Source organism: Vombatus ursinus, unplaced genomic scaffold (genome assembly GCF_900497805.2).
Source record: "Vombatus ursinus unplaced genomic scaffold, bare-nosed wombat genome assembly UNPS02014861.1, whole genome shotgun sequence".
Lineage (NCBI taxonomy): Eukaryota > Metazoa > Chordata > Mammalia > Diprotodontia > Vombatidae > Vombatus > Vombatus ursinus.
In genome coordinates this window covers 9,581,353-9,605,249 of record NW_020954639.1, presented here as the reverse complement: position 1 = coordinate 9,605,249, position 23,897 = coordinate 9,581,353, and the positions used below count along the sequence as shown (strand labels likewise).

The 23,897-nt window shown below is 36.2% G+C and overlaps 1 protein-coding gene across 1 annotated transcript in view; it reads right to left on the bottom strand.

The window, feature by feature from the left end:
* Positions 1 to 11,434: 11,434 nt before the first annotated feature.
* The window catches only part of ITGB1 (integrin subunit beta 1), a 53,822-nt gene continuing 41,359 nt past the window's right edge, over positions 11,435 to 23,897 (bottom strand). The window contains exons 12-16 of the mRNA XM_027841540.1: positions 22,717 to 22,955; positions 22,328 to 22,550; positions 21,525 to 21,757; positions 19,114 to 19,280; positions 11,435 to 12,282 (exon numbers count right to left, since the gene is read on the bottom strand). Of these exons, the coding sequence (XP_027697341.1) occupies positions 12,217 to 12,282; positions 19,114 to 19,280; positions 21,525 to 21,757; positions 22,328 to 22,550; positions 22,717 to 22,955 (928 nt within the window). The 3' untranslated portion in view covers positions 11,435 to 12,216. The remainder of the gene's footprint in view (positions 12,283 to 19,113; positions 19,281 to 21,524; positions 21,758 to 22,327; positions 22,551 to 22,716; positions 22,956 to 23,897) is intronic.

The following is a 23,897-nucleotide window of genomic DNA, read 5'->3' as shown; positions in this document are numbered from 1 at the left end:
CTCCCAGTTTGCTTATGGTATCAGCCTTTATATCTAAATCATGAACCCATTTTGACTTTATTTTGGAATATAGTGTGAGATTTTGGTCTATGCTTAGTTTCTGCCATACTCTTTTCCACTTTTCCCAGCAGTTTTTTTTCAAAGAGTGGGTTCTTATCCCAGAAGCTGGGGTCTTTGAGTTATCAAATAATAGATTACTATAGTCATTGACTACTGTGTCAATATTAAAGCTATTCCACTGATCCACCACTCTATTTCTTAGCCAGTACCAAGCGGTTTTGATGATTGCTGCTTTATAATACAATTTAAGATCTGGAATTGCTAGGCCACCTTCCCCTGCATTTCTTTTCATTAGTTCCCTTGATATTCTGGACCTTTTGTTCTTCCAAATGAATTTTGTTATTATTTTTTCTAACTCTATAAAATAATTTTTGGTAGTTTGATTGGTATGGCACTGAATAAGTAAATTAGCTTAGGTAGAATTGTCATTTTTATTATATTAGCTTGGCCCACCCATGAGCAACTGATGTTTTTCCAATTATTTAGATCCGACTTTATTTGTGTGAAAAGTGTTTTGTAATTGTGTTCATAGAGTTCCTGGGTTTGTTTCGGGAGGTAGACTCCTAAATATTTTAAAATGTCTACAGTAAGTTTAAATGGAATTTCTCTTTCTGTCTCTTGCTGTTGGGCTTTGTTGGTAATATATGGAAATGCCGATGATTTATGTGGGTTTATTTTATAGCCTGCAACTTTGCTAAAGTTGTTTATTATTTCAAGTAGTTTTTTACTTGATTCTCTAGGATTCTTTAAGTATATCATCATGTCATCTGCAAAGAGTGATAGCTTTGTTTCTTCTTTGCCTATTCTAATACCTTCAATTTCTTTTTCTTCTTTTATTGCTAAAGCTAATGTTTCCAGTACGATATGGAATAACAGTGGTGATAATGGACATACTTGTTTCACTCCTGATCTTATTGGAAATGCTTCTAGCTTGTCCCCATTACATATGATGCTTGCTGAAGGTTTTATATAGATGCTGTTTATTATTTTAAGGAAGACTCTATTTATACCTATGCTCTCTAGTATTTTTAATAGGAATGGGTGATGTATTTTGTCAAAAGCTTTTTCTGCATCTATTGAGATGATCATGTGGTTTCTGTTAGTTTTGGTGTTGATATGCTCAATTATGCTGATAGTTTTCCTAGTATTGAACCAGCCCTGTATTCCTGGTATAAATCCTACCTGGTCATAGTGTATTATTCTTGTGATAAGTTGCTGTAATTTATTTGCTAATATTTTGTTTAAAATTTTTGCATCTATATTCATTAGAGAAATTGGTCTATACTTTTCTTTCTCTGTTTTGACTCTTCCTGGTTTAGGTATCAGCACCATATTTGTATCATAAAAAGAATTTGGTAAGACTCCTTCTTCACCTATTTTCCCAAATAGTCTATATAGTATTGGAATCAATTGTTCTTTAAATGTTTTGTAGAATTCACATGTAAATCCATCTGGCCCTGGAGACTTTTTTTCCTAGGGAGCTCATTGATGGCTTGTTCAATTTTTCTGAGATGGGGTTATTTAAGTATTTTTCTTCCTCTTCTGTTAATCTGGGCAATTTATATTTTTGTAAATATGTATCCATTTCACTAAGATTGTCAAATTTGTTGGCATATAGTTGGGCATAATAATTCCTAATTATTGTTTTAATTTCCTCTTCCTTGGTGGTAGCTTCACCCTTTTCATTCTTGATACTAGTAATTTGGTTTTCTTCTTTCTTTTTTTTAATTAAAATAACCAAAGGTTTATCTATTTTATTGGTTTTTTTAATAAAACCAGCTCTTAGTTTTATTTATTAGTTCAATAGTTTTCTTAATTTCAATTTTATTAATTTTTCCTTTGGTTTTTCAATATTTCTAATTTGGTGTTTAATTGAGGATTTTTCATTTGTTCTTTTTCTGGTTTTTTTAGTTGTATGCCCAATTCATTGATTTCCTCTTTTTCTATTTTATTTATGTAAGCATTTAGAGATATAAAACCTTCCCTAAAAACTGCTTTTGCTGCATCCTATAAGTTTTGGTATATTGTCTCATTATTGTTATTCTCTTGAATGAAATTATTGTTTGTATGATTTTTTGTTTGACCCAATCATTTTTTAGGATTAGATTATTTAGTTTCCAATTATTTTTTAGTCTATCTTTCCATGGCCCTTTATTACATATAATTTTTATTGCATCATGATCTGAAAATGATGCATTTAATGTTTCTGCCTTTCTGCATTGGATTGTGAGGTTTTTATGCCCTAGTACATGGTCAGTTTTTGTGTATGTGCCATGTACCACTGAGACAAAAGTATATGCCTTTCTATCCCCATTCAGTTTTCTCCAGAGGTCTAACATTCCTAACTTTTCTAATGTTCTATTCACCTCCTTAACTTCTTTCTTGTTTATTTTGTGGTTAGATTTATCTAGTTCAGAGAGGGGGAGGCTGAGGTCCCCCACTAGTATAGTTTTGCTGTCCATTTCTTCTTGTAACTCCCTGAACTTCTCCTCTAAGAATCTGGATGCTATACCATTTGGTGCATATATGTTTCGTCATGATATTACTTCATTGTCTATGCTGCCTTTTAGCAGGGTGTAGTTTCCTTCCTTATCTCTTTTGATAAGATCTATTTTTGCTTTTGCTTTGTCTGAGATCAGGATTGCTACCCCTGCTTTTTTTTACTTCAGCTGAAGCATATTTTGCTCCAGCCTTTTACAAAAACTTTACCCTATGTGTATCCCTCTGTTTCACATGTGTTTCTTGTAAACAATATATTGTAGAATTATGACTTTTAATCCATTCTGCTATCCTTTTATGGGAGTTCATACCATTCACAGTTATGATTATTATTTGTGTCTTTCTCTCCATCCTATTCCCTCCCACCCTGGGTTTATGCTTTTCTTTCTCCCTTTGCTTCCTCACTAGTGTCTTGCTTTTGACCACTGCCTCCCTTGGTCTCCTCTGTTAGCCCTCTCTCTTTTCTTCCCCTTTACCCTTACTACTTCTTCCCTCCCTTCTATTTACCACTCTCTTTTCTTTTCCCTTTCCACTCCTACTTCCTATAAGGTAAGTTAGATTTCTATCCCTTATTGTTGTTCCCTCTTTGAACCAAATCTGATGAGAGTAAGGTTCATACTATGCTCATCTCCCTCCCATCTTTCCCTCTACTGTAAAGGTTTTTGTGCCTTTTCTTGTAATTTACCCTTATAAATTCCTCCTTTCCTTTTCTCCCAGTACAATCCCTTAATTAGATTCACTTAATCCACTTAGTTTACATCAAAGTCAACTTATAACCCACCCCCTCTGCCTGCATAAACCCCTTTAAAATGGTGTCATAACACCACAGTTCTCAAGAGTTACAAGTGTCATCTTCCCTTGTAGGGATGTAAACAGTTTGCCCTTATTAATAACTTTTTTTTTCTGTCTTATTTACCTTTGTATATCTCTTTTGAATCTTGTATTTGAAGATGAAATTTTCTGTTAAGCTCTGATCTTTTCGTCAGGAAGGTTTGGAAGTCTCCTATTTTGTTGAATGTCCATCTCTCCTCCCCTGAAAGATTATGCTCAATTTCACTGGGAAGTTGATCCTTGGTTGTAACCCAAGCTCCTTTGCCTTATAGAATATTGTATTCCACGCCCTTTGATCTTTTAATGTAGAAGCTGCAAGGTCCCATGTAATCCTTACTGTGGTTCCATGATATTTAAATACTTTCCTTCTGGCTGCTTGCAGTATTTTCTCTTTGACCTGGTAATTTTGGAATCTGTGTACTATATTCCTTGGCATTTTTGGTTTTTTTTACCTTTTTTTGGTGAGGCAATCAGGGTTAAGTGACTTGCCCTGGGTCACACAGCTAGTAAGTGTCAAGTGTCTGAGGCTGGATTGAACTCAGGTCCTCCTGACTCCAAGGCCAGAGCTGTATCCACTGTGCCACCTAGCTGCCCCTCCTTGGCATTTTCAATTTGGGATCTCTTTCAGGAGGTGATTGGTGGATTCTTTCGATGACTATTTCACTCTCTGGTTTTAGGACTTTAGGGCAGTTTCTCTTGATGATTTCCTGAAAGATGCTGTCTGGGCTTTTTTCATCATGGTTTTCAGGTGGACTAATGATTTTTAAATTGTCTCTCCTGGATCTGTTTTCCAGGTCAGTTGTTTTAGTAATGGGGTATTTTATGTTTTCAACTATTTTTTTCATTCTTTTGTTTCTTTTTGACTGATTCTCACTCTCTCATAGAGTCATTAGCTTCCACTTGCCCAATTCTAATTTTTAATGAATTGTTTTCTTCTATTAGATTTTGTACCTCCTTTTCCATTTGGCCCATTTTACTTTTAAAGGAGTTGTTTTCTTCAGTGTACTTTTGTTCCAGCTGGCCAACTGTATTTTTTTAAGGATTTGTTTTCTGCAGTTAATTTTTGTCCTTCCGTTTCCAAGCTATTGACTCTCTTGCATACCTCTCATTTCCTTTCCCAATTTTTCTTCTACTTCTCTTACTTGACTTTTAAAATCCTTCTTGAGCTCTTCCAAAAAGGCTTTTTGGGCTTGTGACCAGTTCATATTCCCTTTTTGAGGTTTCAGATGTGGGTATATTGACAATGTTGTCCTCTTCTGAATTTCTGCCTTGATCTTCCCTGTCCTCATAATAAGAATCTATGGTCACTGTCCATTTCTTTTTGCTCATAGTGTTTGCTTATTTCCTGACCTTTAAAAAAATTGAGCTCTCCTGCTGGACAGCAGAGGCACTGACCTAAGCTTCTCGTGCTGGGAGTCTGGGGCCTGGTCACTGGTTTTGTGTGCTGGGGCCTCAGGTGCTGGCAGTTGGAGGCTGTAGAGTGCTGGCAGCTTACCTGGTGTTGGGCTGGAATCTGCAACACTGGAGCTCTAGGGGTAGGGTGGGTAGTCTGGCCCCTAGGGGATGCCTGCTCACCCAGGCCTTGTGCTCCTTTCTTTGACTCCTGCTCACCCAGGCCTTGCACAGGTCTGTTTCACTGTTGGAGGATGTCTCTTATCCTGGAGCTTTACCTCTTGGAGTTGTTTCCCAGTTTTGGAGACGTGGCTACCAGAAAACACTGTGGCACGTGGTGGTTTTCTGAGCCAGTGTCCACAATTTTCCCAACCTGTACTGCAGCACTTGTTGGTGCTTGCCTGCTCCACCACCCTGGGGTTTAGGATCTCCTCCTGGTATACTGAGGCAGGTCTTTCTGCTAGCTTGCTGGGACACCTCCTGTTCTGTACTGTTCCCTCCCCCCGCAAAGTGAGAGAAGCCTTTCCCATTAGTCCCCCAAGCTTCCTGGGCTACAAGACTGTTGCACCCCATCTTTCTGCTGGTTCAGCTGTTCCAGGGTTTCTCCTGGGGCAATATTTTCTGGGCTTTCAGAGGGGTATACATAGTCCATTGTAGTATCCACAGTAGTAGTACACTGTAGGACCCACAGTAGTAGTCTTTACTTAGCTGTAGGACTACTTAGCTGGCTCCTATGACCTAGCATTAAAGTTTAGAATGACTTTCCTTTTAGTTTACGTCTTTGAGATGTTAAAATTACATTGGTACAGAAGAAATGAAAAATGTTCCTTTTATAGGGTTTATGTGTATTGTCGATGCTTGGACCATTTTGCCAGCGCCCAAAATGCAGGTGAGTAGATAACAACTTGTGAAAATACCTCACTTGACTTTTGCAGAGAATTAAAAAATGTATTTCCAAGTCAAACTTTAAAAATATTTTTCATTTCAACTATTTTTCTGTAGTAGGTATAATTAATGAAATATAAATTGCCCATATTTTTAATGACAACTGGATTTCAGATAGTTTTATGGTAAATCTAAGCTAGATCTTTTGGACTTAGATTCTTTTAGACATTTTTTTTTTTTTTACTTTGTAGGCAATGGGGGTAAGTGACTTCCCAAGGTCACACAGGTAGCGTCAAATGTCTGAGGCAGGATTTGAACTCAGGTCCTCCTAACTCCAGGGCCAGTGCTCCACTGCGCCACCTAGCTGCCCTGTTAGTTATGTTTTAAAGAATTATTTAGGTCCCAAACAACTTATGTAAATACTGTGGGTGTATATTCATTGCCATCAGTTAGTATGTTATCGATATACTGTAGGGCAGAACAAAATCAATCTAACCTTGGAAGATTGTTGATGCCTTCTACAATCTAACATAAGAAGATAAGGCTTAAATTCTAACTATTCTTGTAAAATAAGAGGTTAATTGAAGCCTTCTCTTCATTGCTAATGGGTTTATAACTAACCCTGTTTAATTTGTTCTCGTTTGACATTTAGTCTCAGGAAAATGTTTATGCATCCACTATAATGAGATAACATTGTAAAGCAAGTAAATAACTATTTGCAGTGATTTCTTGTGTGGGTATGTATATATGTGTATCTGTGTCATCTCCCATGACCATAAAAAACCCTATCATTCCTAAGAAAGATGAGAATGCATTTAACAAAATTAGAACATGATATAGCTAGAGGACTACGGGGTACAACTAAGCGAAGAGCTAAGTATGTCTATGTCAGGAGGTGTTTAGAATTTAAATAATGTCTTGCTTTGCCACATCATTCTTTTGAAGACCGCATGACCTATTGGCTAGAGTGATGAACTGGATTTGAATCCCATCATGGATATAGATTAGCTGTGTGACCATGTCACTTCACATTTCAATGCCCCCCTCCCCACCAAATTCTCTAAAAACCCTAAGTTAGAAACTAGTGGTCAATCTGTAATAGTGGAAGAAATTTCCACATTGAGTTTATGCACCCACACCACAAAGGGGTGGACATCTCACCACAAACATCAAAGCTGCCACTGTCATTCTTTACACAAAACAAGTTTGCTTCTTTTAGTACAGCACAGTATAGCAGTACAGTATAATGAATGCCAGGATGGGGTGGAGAGTGGTTCTGAAGTGGCTCATTTGCCATATGAGGCAGGCATCTCTTATGAATTTGCTAGCACAACCGATGCCTATCAGTTTCTGATACCAGACTCTATCAACTGGCTCCTCTAAATGACCTTTGGGGCAACTTTACTTGCATTGTAGCAGGGTCATGCAGAAATGCTTCCTAATTCTGAAATCATTTAAGAGAATTTAGAAGGGGAAAGGCCAGGAATGGTCAGCACATGAAGAAGATTAAGGGAAAGAAGAAGGGAGAGGAAAAAAAAATAAAGACAAAACATCTGGTGGCTAGAGGTAACCCCACACCACCCCCACTGCAAAAAGGTCCAGATTAATCTGGCCTTTATTAAAGGAAAATTTAGCTATTAGTGAGCATAAAAGTCAGTTTCCCCTATTTCCAGAAAAAAATAAAGTAATTTAGAAGACAGTTCTTATCCAGTGCTCTTTATCAAGGAAATTCATTAACTAAACATTCACAGAGCACATTCTTCTTCCAAATAAATGTAAATAGCTTCTAGGCACCATTCAAGGACAAGCTACTGAATGATATTAGGTCCCTCACCTTCACCATAGCACCAAGAAGAGGCGCAAATAGCTTCAAAAATTAGATAATTATACAATCTGATAAAAAGTTTACCAATGAGAGTGGCTAGGAGGACATCAGAAGGTGGTAGATTGCAGGGCATCTGCAGGAATTCTGCTTGACCTCAAGACCTGTTCAGTTCTAAAAATTAGCGCCTCTTTAGCAGTTTTTTGATTATCTACAAGGCCAAATCCCATCTAGCAGCATTCATATCTGACAGGAATATTTGAATTTAGTAGCTTCCAAAGAAAGGATATGTTGTTGAGAGTGGAAGTTCACTTAAGAGGACTTTGCAAAATCCCAAGAAATATTGCCCAATTTGACCACTGAGCAAAAACATACATTTAAATTATGTTTGTAAATACAGAATTCTGGAATTTGAATTTTCAAAAATCATAGCTACCTACCTGTTGCTTTATTTTCAGGATCACAATTTACCTCCAGGAAAAATTTTCATGCCACAGAAGGCAAGACATACTACAGTTAAGAAAACATTCAAATGATCTAATTCTATCTAGCTTATATCACCAGATTTGCTGTATTCTGATGAAGTATAAAGTATTAAATGAAATCTGTTGTGTGATTGTGAAACAAGATCTGTGGTAAATAGGAATAATTCAGGGAAACAGGAAAATGTACACGAAGTGAGGAAAGCAACATCAGAGAACATACCAAAACAGCTATAGCAATCACACTTTGCTCAGCACTGGAAGATCATGCACACACGGTAGCTGCTGGCTGCTCACACTGGACTTCAGCTGCTGATCATCTTCCTAATCCTGCCCACAGCTGGTCATCAGGAACTGGTCAAGGGCCCACCACTTGTTGATCATACATGTATCACGAGCCCCACATGCACATCATGTGCTGATCACCTACATGTCCTTTGCTGCTCAGGGGATCATCAGGAGCTCCTCCCTCTTATGTTACATGTTGATCATGTTGACTTCTACTGACAGGGACCCCAGGGCAGCTCTGCAACCAATAGAACCTGGGCCCATCCTCTGATTCACTGTCTACATCCATTTGCAGCCAAACTCAACTCAGCCCGGCCCACTTGCTGAAGCACCTGACCCCACTATAAGTTATTTGAGGACAGGACCCTGTACTACTATTTAAATAGGCTCAGGACTCATCTCCTCCCCCCCCCCCCCCCCCCCCCCACTATAAAACCCCCCCCCCCCCCATAATTTTTTTGCGGCCCGCCCCCCGTACCCCCTTTTAAAAAGGCCCAGGGCCCCCCCCCCCCCCCCCCCCCCCCTTTAAATGAAGTATAAGACCAGCCACCATTATTTATATAGATCCCAGGTCCTTCCCAGCTCCTACCCCATACAACATCCATGCCCACCCTGCTGACCCATCCTCACCTACAGGACCCCTCCCCACCAGATGACCTGGCAAATGAGGCTAGGAAGCTATATTTAAGAAAATGATTTAGAATTAGCTGAGATGACCCTGCAATGCTAATTCATGCCAGAAACATAAGTACCATCACAAAATATATAATCCAAAAAGCTAAAAATATTTGTCAGTTGATACAGGAAAAAACCTTTGATAAAATTCAACATTTATTTATGGTAAAGACTCTAAAAAGAACAACAGAGGGAGTTTTCTTCAACACAGTAAAAGATTATCTACTGTAAAGTCCAGAATCAACACAATAGGCACTAGAAAAACTTTAGACACATTTCCTATAAAAAAAAGTACAAAGCAAGGATTCAACTTACCATTTTCATTTACTACTAGAAATTATAGCAAATATAGTAAGATAGAATAATATTATTAGAGGGATTAATATGGGAAACAAAGGACCAAAATGTTATTGTTGCAGATGACTGGATAGTCTGGAAAACCCAATTATCTAAATCCGAAAATCAAGAGACTTGCAGAATATGAAATTAACCCATAAAATAATCAACATTCTTATTAATAAAGATAAAAAATCCAAATATAACGAGAAACTATGAAGTATTTGGGAATTAACTTATATAGGAATGTACAGGACCTGCATGAGGACATCTATCAAATCACATTAACCAAAACAAAGGAGGATCTAAGTAAGGAATATGCGATGTTCATATGTCAGGTGAATATAGTAAAAAAAAAAAAAATACTATCCAAATTAATTTACATTTTAATGAAAATTTTTAAAATGAAGGCTATTCAAGAATTAAACAAAGTCATAAAATTTGCCTAGAAAAATTAGGAGACAAAATACCAATTTGTGAGGTGCAGTTTATGTCCCATAACATAAAGCATTAAGACCACTTGTACTGGGGGAAAAAGAAACATAACAAACAAATACATACAATGGACATTCAACCCAATGTGTAAGATTAGTGTTTGATAAGCTTATAAATAAAAACTAGGCAAAGAATTTAACATTTAACAAATATAATTGGGGAAAAACTGGTTGGGAACACAGCTGGAAAGGGCTTTATGATGACATCTTACACCATGTGCTCCATTGGTAGTAGTGTGGAATACCTGAACGTTTTATCAATCACCCTATCAGATTTCTGAGCCCTTTATCAGGGCTTCTTGTGCCATACTTCATAAACAGTATGTCCTGCAACATATTTGCTAAGTGGGCTGCACTCAAGAAAAGGAGGACAGCTGCATACAGAACAGCTGCTATACAGAATCTTAGAACTGGAAAGAACTTGAGACATCATCTCCCATCCAATACCAGGAGTGCCTGTTATAATATTCCTGGACAGATGGGCTTACTTCTTCCATTTGCCTTTTTGTTTTCTTGTCTTCATTATCTCCACAGTTCTCTCCTATTTCTTTTCTTCCTCAGTCCGCTCTATTTGTATACCTTGTAAAGGGTTATTGGGGTTGTCCCAAGGTACAAGGGGCCATTCCATCTTTTGGGGGTGCATCTATCCCAGCTTTAAGTGCTGCTCCTTTGTTTCCCACCTTATGCAACAAGGAGTCAGGAACTCATTATTCTGTATTGCCCCAGCACCAGCATTTCCAGAACATTAGTCTGTGTCCTCAGGCATTAATCTCCCCACCTCCATGTTCCACCTGTCAAAAGTTTTGGGGTGGAGGAGAGAGAGGAACATATAATACAAAGAGAACAAATCTAATTTCGGTATTTTAGGCATTTTTATTCAATAAATAACTTCAATAGCATTGTAAAAAGTGAACTGTTAAAACAAAAAGGCACTTAAAACAAGAATGTGACTAGTAGAGAACAAGACGGGCAATTCAAATGGCCAGAGGCAAATGTACAATGCTCTGTTATGGCACTTGTTGAAAATAAGAGAGGAGAGCAATGATCGATCGTCCTGTGCATCACAGTAAAACCTCCTGTGTTTGCTGAAAAGGCAGAATTTACAGCTCAGGTGGCAAAAGAATAGTGTCAACACAAAATTTTACAAAAAATGGTAATCAAATACATTAAAAGATTAGAAATGGTGACCAAAAGCACCAGGCTTTCAACAAAATAAAATAAAAGTATTTTAAACTAAAAAGTCCTCAAGTCAGCAGACAACACGTGAATTAAGGCCTTTATGTAAATAATATTTTTCAAGGACTGCTTTGCAGGATAGTTTGCAGTATTATAGGTCCTGGCTTGAATTTACAAATGAACGCATAAAAGTTATTAGGCACCAGTAACTGTAAAAAAACATTTTTTAAAACATATTTAAAGTTTTGAGTTCCAAATTCTATACCTCCCTCCCCTCCACCCTCCGTTAGATGGTAAAGCAATCAGATATAGGTTATACATGTGCAATTCTGTAAAACATTTCCATATTAGTCATTTTGTACAAGAAGATTTGAATAAAAGAAAAAAAATGAAAGACAGTGAAAAATAGCATGCTTCAGTCTGTACTCAAACAATATCAGTTCTTTCTCTGTAAACAGACAATATGCTTCATTATTAGTCCTTTGGGATTGTCTTGGATCATTGTATTGCTGAGAATAGCTAAGTCATTTACAATTCTTCATCGAACAATATTGCTGTTACTATGTACAAATCAGTAACTCTTGAAAACAGCATACGGATTGGTTTTTTTTAAAGCTATTTTTCTCCTTCCTAATACTTTCAATTCATTCCACATTTTTTAGTCTCCCTGTAGACAGTAGGAAAATACTAATCAAATATTTTTAAAACTTTTTATGCACTTAATTCTCAACCTGCTTAAGTTATAGCAATGTAATCAATCAGAGGTGACTCACAGACAAATCTCAAAAAGATAAGTTTAAAAGTAATATTTCTAACCAAGCTAATAGCTAAGTAATTACTTTGGATTCAATGCATTTGCAAACTCAAGCCCTGATATTTTTGTAAAGCTAAAATTCCATTTAATACTTAATGGACAGACCTCATCATGCTGATTACTTTAACCATTTCCCTCTCAAAGTATTCTTAGCAGTATCTTACATTTCCTAAAGACCTAGATATCAATAGCTCAGGAGGGAATAGGTCAAAAAGGCACAATGTTAACCTCATCTGACTAGGATCAAGATCCTATCTCAAGTTTTCTGTCAGTCCCTGGCACTGATTATAACTCTATTTGCAAAAAAAAAAAATTATACATACTGTACATTTTCAAAACCTGCATAGGAAACACATACATGTAACGAGTTAGTAAAACCACTGCGGTATTGCCCTAAAGCTATCTTACTGTGACTATAAAAACTGACCCTGCAGAAAATGTTGTGGATTTGCATAAGCATGTTCATTTGCCCTCATACTTAGGGTTGACCACAGTTGTCACCGCACTCTTGTAAATTGGATTTTCACCCTAAAAAAAAGGGGTAAAAATAAATTAGTTGTATTGTAAAGTTAAGCTATTTGACAAAACACCACATAAAAACTACTATAATACAAGTAAGTTACTATATCCATTTTGCCTTTTGAGTTTTTCCTTAATCAGGAGTAAGCATTAATAAAAGATCATAACAGACTCAAAGTTTTTCTCTATTGATTGAATAAAAAGGTACTCAAGCTATACAACGGAACTGACAAATGTGAAGAATTCAAAGGAACTTGTTGGTATGAGGCATAAACTGATGCAGAACAGAGAACTAAGGGAACAAAATGAGCACAAAGAAGTAAAGGAGAACACTAAGAGATACCAGAATTCATATGAAAGTAATGACAATTTTTGATTCCAGAGGGCTAATGATGAAACACATGTGCTTCCTCCCAGGAAAGAAGCAGACAATGGACATGGAATGGTGCATTCCATATCCATCTTTGATTTGTCTTAACTGTCCCTTTGTTTCATGGGACAGTTCCATTGGTGGGGGTGTTGGGGGGATGAGAGAGCAGTTACTCAAAAGAGGCACTGGTATTTTTAAAAAAATCATCGATTAAAAAATGTAAAGGCATTCCAACATACTAGTGCTAGATCAAACATGTTCAGACTTCATTCACTCTTCCCTGAAAGGTACACTTAGCTCTTTTATCCTGAGCAAGGAATGTACCTCCTACCTGTATGTCTTCAGTGGCCACTTTTATGCATGATTTAAAGAAAGCATGACTTCTGTGGTTTAGCTGACTGTACAGCTGCTTACTCTATTACTGGACATGGAATCCTACTCATAGCAATCAATCAATCAACATTGGGTGAGTGAGTGAATGAATGGAAAGACATCTAAAGTATCATTGGTTCCTCTATGGTAAGAACTCTCATTTGCGGGGACAGTGAGGGTGTTCCCCAATATGTTTATTGAGGGTTCAGGAGACTTTAAAGGAAACTTAACCATAAAAATCATATAGATTGATTCAATAAATGTTACTGAATTATGAAAAGTGAGTAAAATGATAATTACATCATTCTTCATAAACTCATTTAAGTATTTCATTTTTAATATGGCAACAATATATTACTTAATATCCTGGTAAAAGATCTAAAACCACATATATAGTACATTTTCAAAGCCTCCATAGTAAACCACCTATATCATATACCAAGCTGATCCCAAACTACACAGAAAACTTTCAGCATGCACTAGCTGCTGCATTGTATGAAGGAAAATGCCCTTCTTTGATCCCATTTAAACAGCAGCTACAATTATACTTGTGCATAGGTTTGCTCTTTTCTTTTGGGAAGTAGTATAAAAAATGTGGTACAGTAACTATATCATAGGGTTATCTGGTGACACATCTTGAAACATTATTCTAGTGCTGTAGAATGTACTCTACATAAGCTATAGGTATGTCATTAAAAAAAATTATTTGTAGAGAGCTCCTGAAAATGTTATTTTTATCACACTTCAGTGAAGTGTTTATGCGGGTCTTTTTTGGTGACAAATATCTGCAAGATGACACATGTGACTACATGGAGAACTGGGAATTTACAAGATTAGATGCACAACAAAATGATATATAAAGGAGATAGTATTGTGCACTATATACATATGTTATATATATATATATACACATACATATACATACACACATTGTATCCCGTCATCAAAAAAATCTGTAGTGAACTATGAAATAAACCACAGTAACTCAACTGACTTATCCTAATGTCACAGAGACATTCACAGACAGACCATGTATTTGATAAGGTCCTATAAAAGTTGTAATCTATACATTTAATAAAGATGCTGTGGAGCTGGGCAGGAATTTACACAGTGGGAGTTAAGATACCATAGTAATACTGCTGATTTTACCAAACTATTTTGAATAAGTCATCTAAACTTGTTCTACCCCCTTCTTCCTCTTACAAATAAGAAGTGGTTGCGTTTTCTTTTCTTACAGAGATGTGAAAATAAGCATAATATCTCATTTATGATGATTTGTTTTTTAAAAATAAAGTTCAAAGGTTGGTCCCAAATAAGAGATTTGATTCCCCTTTCCCATTCCTTTGCAGAGGTATAGGGTCTATGGCCATGCAACACTGAATATACTATCAGATTTTTTTCCAATGGACAGACTGGATTTACTGATCTCCCCCCCTTCTCTGTTTTTTTTTCTTTTTTTTTAAATCTTTGCCATAAGAGATGGCAAGGGTGAGAGAAAAACCAAAAATATTTTTATAATCTATTTTAATAAAAAAAATATAGTTTAGTAGTATGAACATGCTAGGTTCTAAAAATAGCAGACCACAAAGCAAAGAATTGATTTTGTAGGTACTTCCAGCCCATTTATAATAATCTGATTATTGGTTATTGTATTATATATTTACATACAAGGAAAGAAAAAGAGTTTGCATTTAAGAGTTTTCTATATATTGTTTTGACATAATTTCTCATAAAAAAGTGAAATCATGTTTGGATAATATTGATGGACTCAAATGGAACAATTTAATGGAAGACCTTACCTTATGAGAAAAATTCATTGCACAGTCAAACATTTCATTGAGTAATTTCAAGGTAAAACCAAATTAGCAAAAAAACCTAACATGCAAAGTTAGCACGTCAAATTAAACTAAGAGCACATGCCTATCCAAATGAAACCATTAGGCCTAGTTTTAATTCAAAAGAAAATAAAAATAACCCAGACTAGTTTCTGTTAGGTAGAAAGGAAGGAAGAAGGATGGGAATGGGGCGAGGTGTTAATATCAAATATCACAAAAATTAAACCAAGGATTCTTGGCAATGTACTAAAATAAAGATTCCCAACGTGAATGAAATGTCATCTGAGTGGCTTTTTCTTTGAATGGGTAAGTGAAGGGCAGTTACAATGGCCATCTGGGTTGATTTATATTGTTTTCCTAACTAAATAAGTCTACTCAGGGAAGATGGACTTACTGACCTCTCAACTCCACCCAAGCAGTGGAGTTGTGTCTTGGTCAACATGGAATCTTCACACTACGTAGTTCCCCTGAAGCTTCACAACTCCCTAAAACACTCAACGCCTCCTTGGCAGTCTGGTCCTATATTTACAAAGTGTTTTACAATACGCTCTTCCCTTTATTTGTTTGATGATCCCTACTAGTTTCTGTTGCTCCTACTGTTGCCCTGAGAAATGACATCTAGGAATATCTTGTTACAGTAACTTGCTAGGATTTCATTAATGAATCAAGAAAACCAAAGAGCTCTTAAATTCTATAGACTGAATATTTTAAGCAAAAGAATTACTTCTATTTTGTCCTAATTTGTGTTGACTACAGAGTTATAAACAATTATTTATTATTTTCTCAAAGCAATCTAAATCCAGTCTCTTCTAGCTCTAAATCTGAAGACCCTCAAAATTTAAGTTTTGGAGAAATTCAGTGACTTGCCCTGAGTTAAGAGAATGTTATTTAGTGACTTAGTTTTCCTAAATACCAGCCTGATACTTTTTTTCACTAAGAGTCATATGTGAGCCAGCAGAAGCCTAATAACAATAGTATTTTGTAAAAAACAAAACAAAACAGAACAAACCATTAAAATTTATTAACTTGAAGATTTTTAGTCATTTGAAAAATTTTAAAACTGGCTCATGAACTCAAAAAACAGATCAAAGAAATAATTATTTTTAACAAACTAATACTTTAATGGACCTGGTAAAAAATTCTTAAGGATTTATTAAATGATAGTTTCTGTTAATTTCTCATTCCATAGGGTAAATCAATACCTCAATATAGTGCAAAATACCATCAAATTCGGGATACAAATTTGAAAACTATTCCTACATCTCAGTGTCTGCCCCATCAATGTCTTTCTAATCTAGTTACAAATTTTGAACAAAGTCTAATACTATATACAAAATTATCTTTTCTGTCCTTGACCATAAGAGGCAGTGTGTAAAGAACACTGGTTCTGAAATAAGAGAATCTGGGTTCAAATCCCAGCTCTGCTATTTACTACTTGTGATTCCACTGGCAGTGGAATCTCCGAGTTTCTGCTAATTTATTTTTTTTTTAAAGGGGGTGGGCTGGGAGGAAGATAGGGAAGAGGGATTAACTTTATATAAAATGTTCAAGGTCTGAGTAAGTTCCTACTTCTTGGGCCAAGGTGCTGTATCTGAGGAATGTGCTATAATTTGATTTACATACATCAGAGCACACAGTAGGGAAATCTTAGCTTTAGTAGTAAAATGACAAATGTATATTGTAAAATATATTTTTATTGTAGGCTTTGCACATGCATTGTTTGGCCTAAAAGAGTGATATGTTTCTTGCTTACTCAAAGGATTAAAAATTTAAAAAAGAAAAAATAAGTTGCTGTGTAATAGTAACTTTGAAGGGACCCAGATACTACAGTGGGAAAGAAAAGGCTTATCTCTGTTTAACAATGTGGTTTATCTCTCTTGTCCCATCAAACAGGCAACATCAAAAGACCTCTGGACCAGTAGCCACTTGGCCCAACCCCTTTACTACTTTTCTTATATTTTTATACCCGACCACATAACTTTGCAATCCAATAACATTGGTTTCCTTGCTGTTCCTCACACCAAATTCTCCACTGCCCAACTATGGGCATTTTTCCTGGCTGTCCCCCATGTCTGGAATGCTGTCCCCTCCTCATCTGTTTCTTGGCTTCCCTGGATTCCTTCAAGTGCTGGCTAAAACCCAACCTTCTACAGGAAGCCTTTCCCAATCCTTCTTAATTCCCTGTTGTTTGTTTTTCAACATATTCTCTCTCTCTCTATATATGTATCTATATATACACATATAGATATATAGATCTCTCTCTCTATATTTATATAGATATATATCTGTGTGTGTGTGTGTGTGTGTCTGTGTGTGTGTGAGTGAGAGAGAGAGAGAGAGAGAGAGAGAGAGAGAGAGAGAGAGAGAGAGGCAGCAGGTTCCCTACCCTTGGTGAAGAGCAAGTCACAGAAGTTCATGAATTTTGAAATCTTACATTAAAAGGACTCTCTATTTAATAAATATGTCAGCCAGGTGAAAAATAAATTCACTAAGAGAGTCTGCCTTGGTTACTGCCTGCATATAAAGAATATGTCAAACGAGACTCATCTCAAGCACATACAAATACAGACACAAAGTTTTCAAATTATTATTATTATAAAGGTTCCTTTCCAAGCATTTCCAACTGAAGACTTCCAACTTACTATTTTTTTAAAAAAAGATATCAACTCAAAGATGAAAGCACCAGAATTGTTCTATAGCTGTAAAGAGATAACACCACCCAAAGAATCCAGGCTTTATTTCTGAAAGAATTCCTTGTTGTGGTGGTAGAAAAATATTCAATGCATTTGGACTCTGAGGGCCTGGGTTCAAATTTTGCATCTACTACTTACTGGTGTGTGATCTTTGGCAAGTTACAACCCTTCCACCTTTATTTCTATATAATAACAACAGTTAACATTTATATGTACTAGGTATGGTGCTAACTGCTTTACAAATATTATTTCACTTGATCCTCACAACAACCATGGAAGGTAGGTGCTATTATTATTCCCATTTTACAGATGAAGGAATTGAGTTAAACAGAGGTTAAATGATCTCATAAGGTCACATAGCTGTTAAGTGTCTGAGATGTGATTTGAACTCGGGTCTTCCAGACTCCAGGACCACTGCTTTATTTACTACACCACCTGGTTACCCCTATCTATAAAATAAGGGAGAAATACTACTTTAGGGTCCCTTCTAAATCCTATGGTTTCATTTACATAAGATAATATCATTGGTCTTTAAATTAAGTTAAAATTTGCAATTAGGAACAAAGCCTGTGAGAACTTTCTGGCACACACACCTTACAAAAAGGGCAAAAGAAAAGCAACATGACCGTTAAAGCCACGCTGGCAAAGGCCTGAAAGTGATGGGAAGACACACAGTGCAGTAAAAGTCAGAATCAATTTCACATGCAGAGGAAAGGCAGAAATGGAAAGAAAATACGAACGGAAATTTAGAGACCAGCTTTACGTCCATAGTTTGGATTCTTGAAATTATTAATAGGGCTCTTGTAAATCGGATTTTCTTGCTGAAGTGAAAAAAAGTCAGTTTCTAATGATTTCAACAATAAGAAAATAAGTGACAATCTCAAACACCACAAGAAGAAAAATCTCCACACATAAGAAAGTGAGCATTTAAAAAAAAACCAATCCTCTAATATGATAATGAAATGCAAATTACATTATAACCCTCTATAATTGTGGCTGCATGTTCCACTGAGGAAGAAGGCCAAGGCAGATGTCAATTCAATCCCCTCCCTACCCAATGCTCTGAATCCAGACTTGAATGACCAGACAGACACTTTTCTCCTAGAACTCCAAACACAGAAGAGTCTTTGAGAACATAAATATGAAGTGTTTCCATATAATATGCATCAAAACCCAACTTTGATGTTTTATTTTTTCCCCCCAGAAAAGAAAGATCTCTAAGAACAATGTACTCTCAACAGACATTCATCCCATCCCTCTTAATTTTAATGTACTCAGGGTCAGGCATTTTTGAAAAAGGCACTATTAAATAGCACAATATAAGATAATTTAGAAATCAAATGCACACTTGGTCAATAAAAATCAGAAGACAAACTTTCATTTTTTATTATAATAGAATGTATTCTTTGGTTACTTCTAAATACAAATTGTCCTTAAAGTTCTTGATTATTTTTAGGGGATAAAGATATTTTGAAATAATTAAAATTTTAAATTTGTGAAGCATAATTTTAGAAATATTAAGATTCACCTTATGGACAGTATTGCATTTCTGGTTTGTTTTTCAACTCACCGTGTCCCATTTTGCATTCATTTTCTCCTTTTCAAATTTAGCAAATTCTCTTCTGTCATGAATTATCATCAGCAACTTCCAAATCAGCAATAATGCAAGGCCGATCAGCACAATTCCTGCAACCACCCCAGCTACAATGGGAATGATATCTGGACCAGTGGGACACTCTACAAGGTGAAAAGGGAAGGGTAGACACTGAGAAAACAGACCACAGTAAAAAGCTAGGAATGTTACGTTATGCTACGAAAATGCTATGAAAAATTTTTGCAGAAAAAGACCATCACTAATAGACACTCCTCCAACTGACTCGTCCTTCTTAATTTTAATATGTTCTACTGGGCTAAGAAAATTTATGAAATAGATGCCATTCTATGGCAAAATTTTCAGTAGTTTTCAATTTCTTGATGAATCTTTTCCTTTCTTCTCTAAATTTTAATCTCCCTTTCTCAGAGTGAGAATTTGTAACAATGAGGTTAAAACATTCAAGTGGTTGAATATGAGAGATTTCCCTTGTATCTAATAATAAGAGCATGGATTATCTTACTTTTCTTTCTTTCTTTCTTTTTTTTTTTTGCGAGGCAATTGGGGTTAAGTGAATTGCCTAGAGTCACACTGCTAGTAAGCCTGACTCCAAGGTCAGTGCTCCATCCACTGCACTACCTAGCTGCCCCTATTATCTTACTTTTCTATTTGTATCTCCGGCACTTAGAAGTGTTGTGCACATGCTAAGTGCTTAATAGATGCTTGTTTGCTTACTTCATTCATTCCAAGTGCAACCCTATGGTGGAAATGGAGGAAAAAAGACCTTTCCCTATTGTGGTGGGTGGAAAATATTGGTCCCTTTATGTTTTCTATCAATGGATTAGAATTCAGGGGTGGGTAATCTGTGGCCTCAAGGCTACATGTGGCCCTCTAGGTCCTCAAGTGTGGCCCCTTGACTGAATCCAAACTTCACAGAACAAATCTCCTTAATAAAAGGATGTATTCTGTAAAACTTGGACTCAGTCAGAAGGCCACACCCAACGACCTAGAAGGCTACAAGTGGCCTGGAGGTGGCAGGCTCCCCACCCCTGGATCAATTAAAAAATAGCTAAAAAAACCAAAACAAAACAAAACTGTTATGTGAGTGCAAGATGCTATAAGAAACAATGAATGTGAACAATTCAGAAGCATGAATTGATACAAAGCAAATCCAAGACAACAATACACAAAGATTAAAAAACTAAATGGGAAGAAAAAAGATCAAAACTGAATACTGTGTAACTTATAATTTATGACTGAAGATGGATTAACAAAATGTCTTGGGAGAGCTAGGGGAGAGCTATGGATGTGGACTATCGTATACCCTGTCAAGACTTGGTTTACATGTTGGTTTGCTGAACTGTTATTTTCTCCCTCCCTTAAATTTTTTTTTTATTACAAAGAACAGCATTTTGGGTAGGGACAAGGGAGGAATATATTAATAACCAAAGGTGATATGAAAGGATCAATAAAACTTTTTAAAAAGAAAAGCTGTGTAGACTTAGAAACTCAAAAGTACTTAATATGGCTCGGCCCCATGAAATGGCAGATCAGAGAAGGAATATGTTAGTTCTGCCTCTTTCCTTGATCAAATTCTTTTTTATTTCTAAAACTCAAGAAACTTGTGAATTAAAAATAACTATAGAATCTCAAAGTGACATTTCTATTCACTGCCATTTTCAAGGAAACAACAGATAGTTATTTTTTAGCTTCAGGATAGATGTACTCTTTTTCCATTCCTCCTGAGTGAAGGGGACAACATATGGAACAAAAGGAAGACCTGGGTTTTCAGTCAGGATTTGAGTTTCTGCTGCCAATGTAGAACATAACATAGGTCAAATCCAGTAATGTTCGTGTTTTCTCTAGAATGACCAGAGATGGTGTACTTATTTATCCCATTTCTCCCATATCTCAGCATTCATACTTAGCAGTATAGTAGGACAGAGAGGTAGAAGAAGACCAATCCAATCAATATTGGGGCCAGAGTACACTAACAATGGTACCTTCCAGTGTGGGGCATGGAAGGGAGTGGGGCTTTTCCACATATGGAAAGGAAATGAGTTACAAATGTTAAAATCAATCAGAATGATTCTTCTTTATAACATATTTGCAACACAAATAACACATAGGGTTTTCTTTCTGGTAAGTCAGGGTCAAATTCTGGTCTAAATATATTTTATGTAAGATTTCCTTTCCTACTTAAGCTGTGATATTAAGTTTTGTTATTTTGTAAATTAAGTACAATTTATTTCAAACTGTACATTGTTCAATAAATTCTTACAAATCCCCTTCAAGCTAGGCTTTTGGGAATCTTTTCTGAATACTGAGAAATTTGATAACAGGCTTTTGTCTGAATGAAGAGAACCTTCCGAAACCACAAGATTTCATACCTGGTGTCTCCACTACATGAACAACAACTTCATTATTTCCATTGACTGAATATGTAAAATAAAACCAGCAGTCATCAACATCCTTCTCCTTACAGTGGGAGAGAGCCTCCCGCTGGCCAGGCTGGGGTAAGTCTTCTCGACTTTTTACTTTGGTAATGTTGAAGTATGAACACTCTTTTGCACATGTGTCCTTTTTTTCTCCTTTTTCAAAAGCTCTGCACTGAACACATTCTCTGTGAAGACACAAATTTGTAACGTTTCAAATATGTTTGAAATAATTTCCCAAACATGTAAAACAATAATAATTGATATGTCTGAATTTTTAAAATAGTAGCTTAATCAGAAAAGGAACATTAAAACAGGCAGGCACTACAATGTCCAAATGTACCAGTAAAGCAACATTTGTCTAAAAGGAAGCCAATGATGCACTTTTAAAAGGGAACTATATATAGCTATTACAGCTACTAGATTTTCGGCAGATGTGATCTTTTGGCTCTATCTTAATCGTTAGTTTTCAGCTTATGTATATAAGTAAAGAGTTAAACTCAACTTATATAGCTGCTTTGATTAAATGGGAAATGGAATCAAAATGTTGCCTTGTTATTCTGTTACTTTACATTTAAATTAGAGGAAGATAATTTAAGAAGAATACTTTAGATAAACATTCTCGATTGGTCTTCCACAGGATCTAACATTTAGCCATACTAATAACTTTATACCTTTTATTCTGAGTGATAAGAATGTGGCTGGCTTTGCGTGTGACAGAATCCATGGAGAGTTAACAGTTATTAAGAAACACTCACTTGTGCTCAACACAGACACCAAGGCAAGTCTGACACATCTCACAAGTTGCCCCTTGGAATTTAGAATCGGTGCATTTACAGGAACCACATACGCATACTCCTCGGCCATTGCAGATCTGCCCATTTGATGCCATACATGAAGATGTATCCAAAGAGCAATCACAAGCACTGCCAGTGTAATTGGGGTTACACTCACACACTCGACACTTGCAAACACCATTTCCTGCAATTCAAAATTGGATATTTCATGTGACAATCTTACAATTGTGCATAAGCACTTTAAAAATCTCTATCCATGCCCACCATATAGAGGTAAGTTAAACTTTACCAAGTTAAACTGTCCCCTCAAATGTGATCAAGTGCAGAGCAATTTCAGAACTCATTCTTACCTCCACAAATTAATCCATTGGATCTATCACAGTTGAAATTGTCACATTCACAGAATTTGCCAGAATAAATTTCATTTGTATTATCTCTCTTCCTACAAACACACTGTCCACAGACACATTCTCCATTATTGCTGCAAATTTCAGAACTATTTTCTTTCCTGCAGTAAGCATCCATGTCTTCACTATTTACTTCATCTGTGCTACATTCACAATGCCTACCAACACGTCCCTCGTTGCACCTAAAGGAAGAGCAATTATCAATGATAAACTATGAAATAAGAAAATTCTGAAAAAATTTATGAAGAATGAGTCATGCAGTAGTCCTGATGATAATAGAAATTATACTGGTGGGAAATAACACTAAGAATAGTTTTGGATAACAAAGATTCCCTCTATATTTAGATCAATCTTATAAATCGATATGGGTCTTTTCTCCTGGTCCTGAAGGAAAGTGAACTTAGAATGTAACAGCATTTTAAACTCAGACTGAAAACATAATCAAGCAATGTGTACTTTCAGGTCACTGATGCTCAAAAGAAAATTTTCCAAGTGAGACAATTTTGTGTCTAAGTGATGGTCTGCTATTAATAGTAGTATTATTACAATAAATAATAAATTTATAATACCCACAGGTCACTGGAAATAAGATGCCTTATTCCCAAAAATTCAAAGTGTATTTATAATATATTCAAGATTTTAAAAGATAGTATAGATTGTAATTTTTTCTTGTTTTCTTCAACTTATATTTGTAGTTTAGAATCAAATTGATGTGCTTCCCACACACTGTGATCTAGTCCAATAGGCCTTCTCTCTGTTCCTCACAGACCACACTCCATCTCTCTCTCATGCCTTTGTACTGGAGGATCCCTATGCCTGGGATGTTCTTCCTCCTCCCTTCTGTCCCCCAAGACCGTCCTCCTTCAAGAGTAGCTAAAGCATCACCCTCTACATGAAGCTTATTCTCATCCTTCTGACAGCTAGTGGTGCTCTTCCCCACTCAATTACTCTGTATTCTCTTTACTTTCTTATCTATGTACTTGTTGTTTTCCCCAACAGAATGCATAAAATCTTTACAAGTCACTATATTTACATTCTCCAGCACCTAACACAGTGTCTGGCACCTACCAGGCTCTTAATAAATGCCTGCTGATTTATTGATGCTTCCTACTTCTATTGTTTTA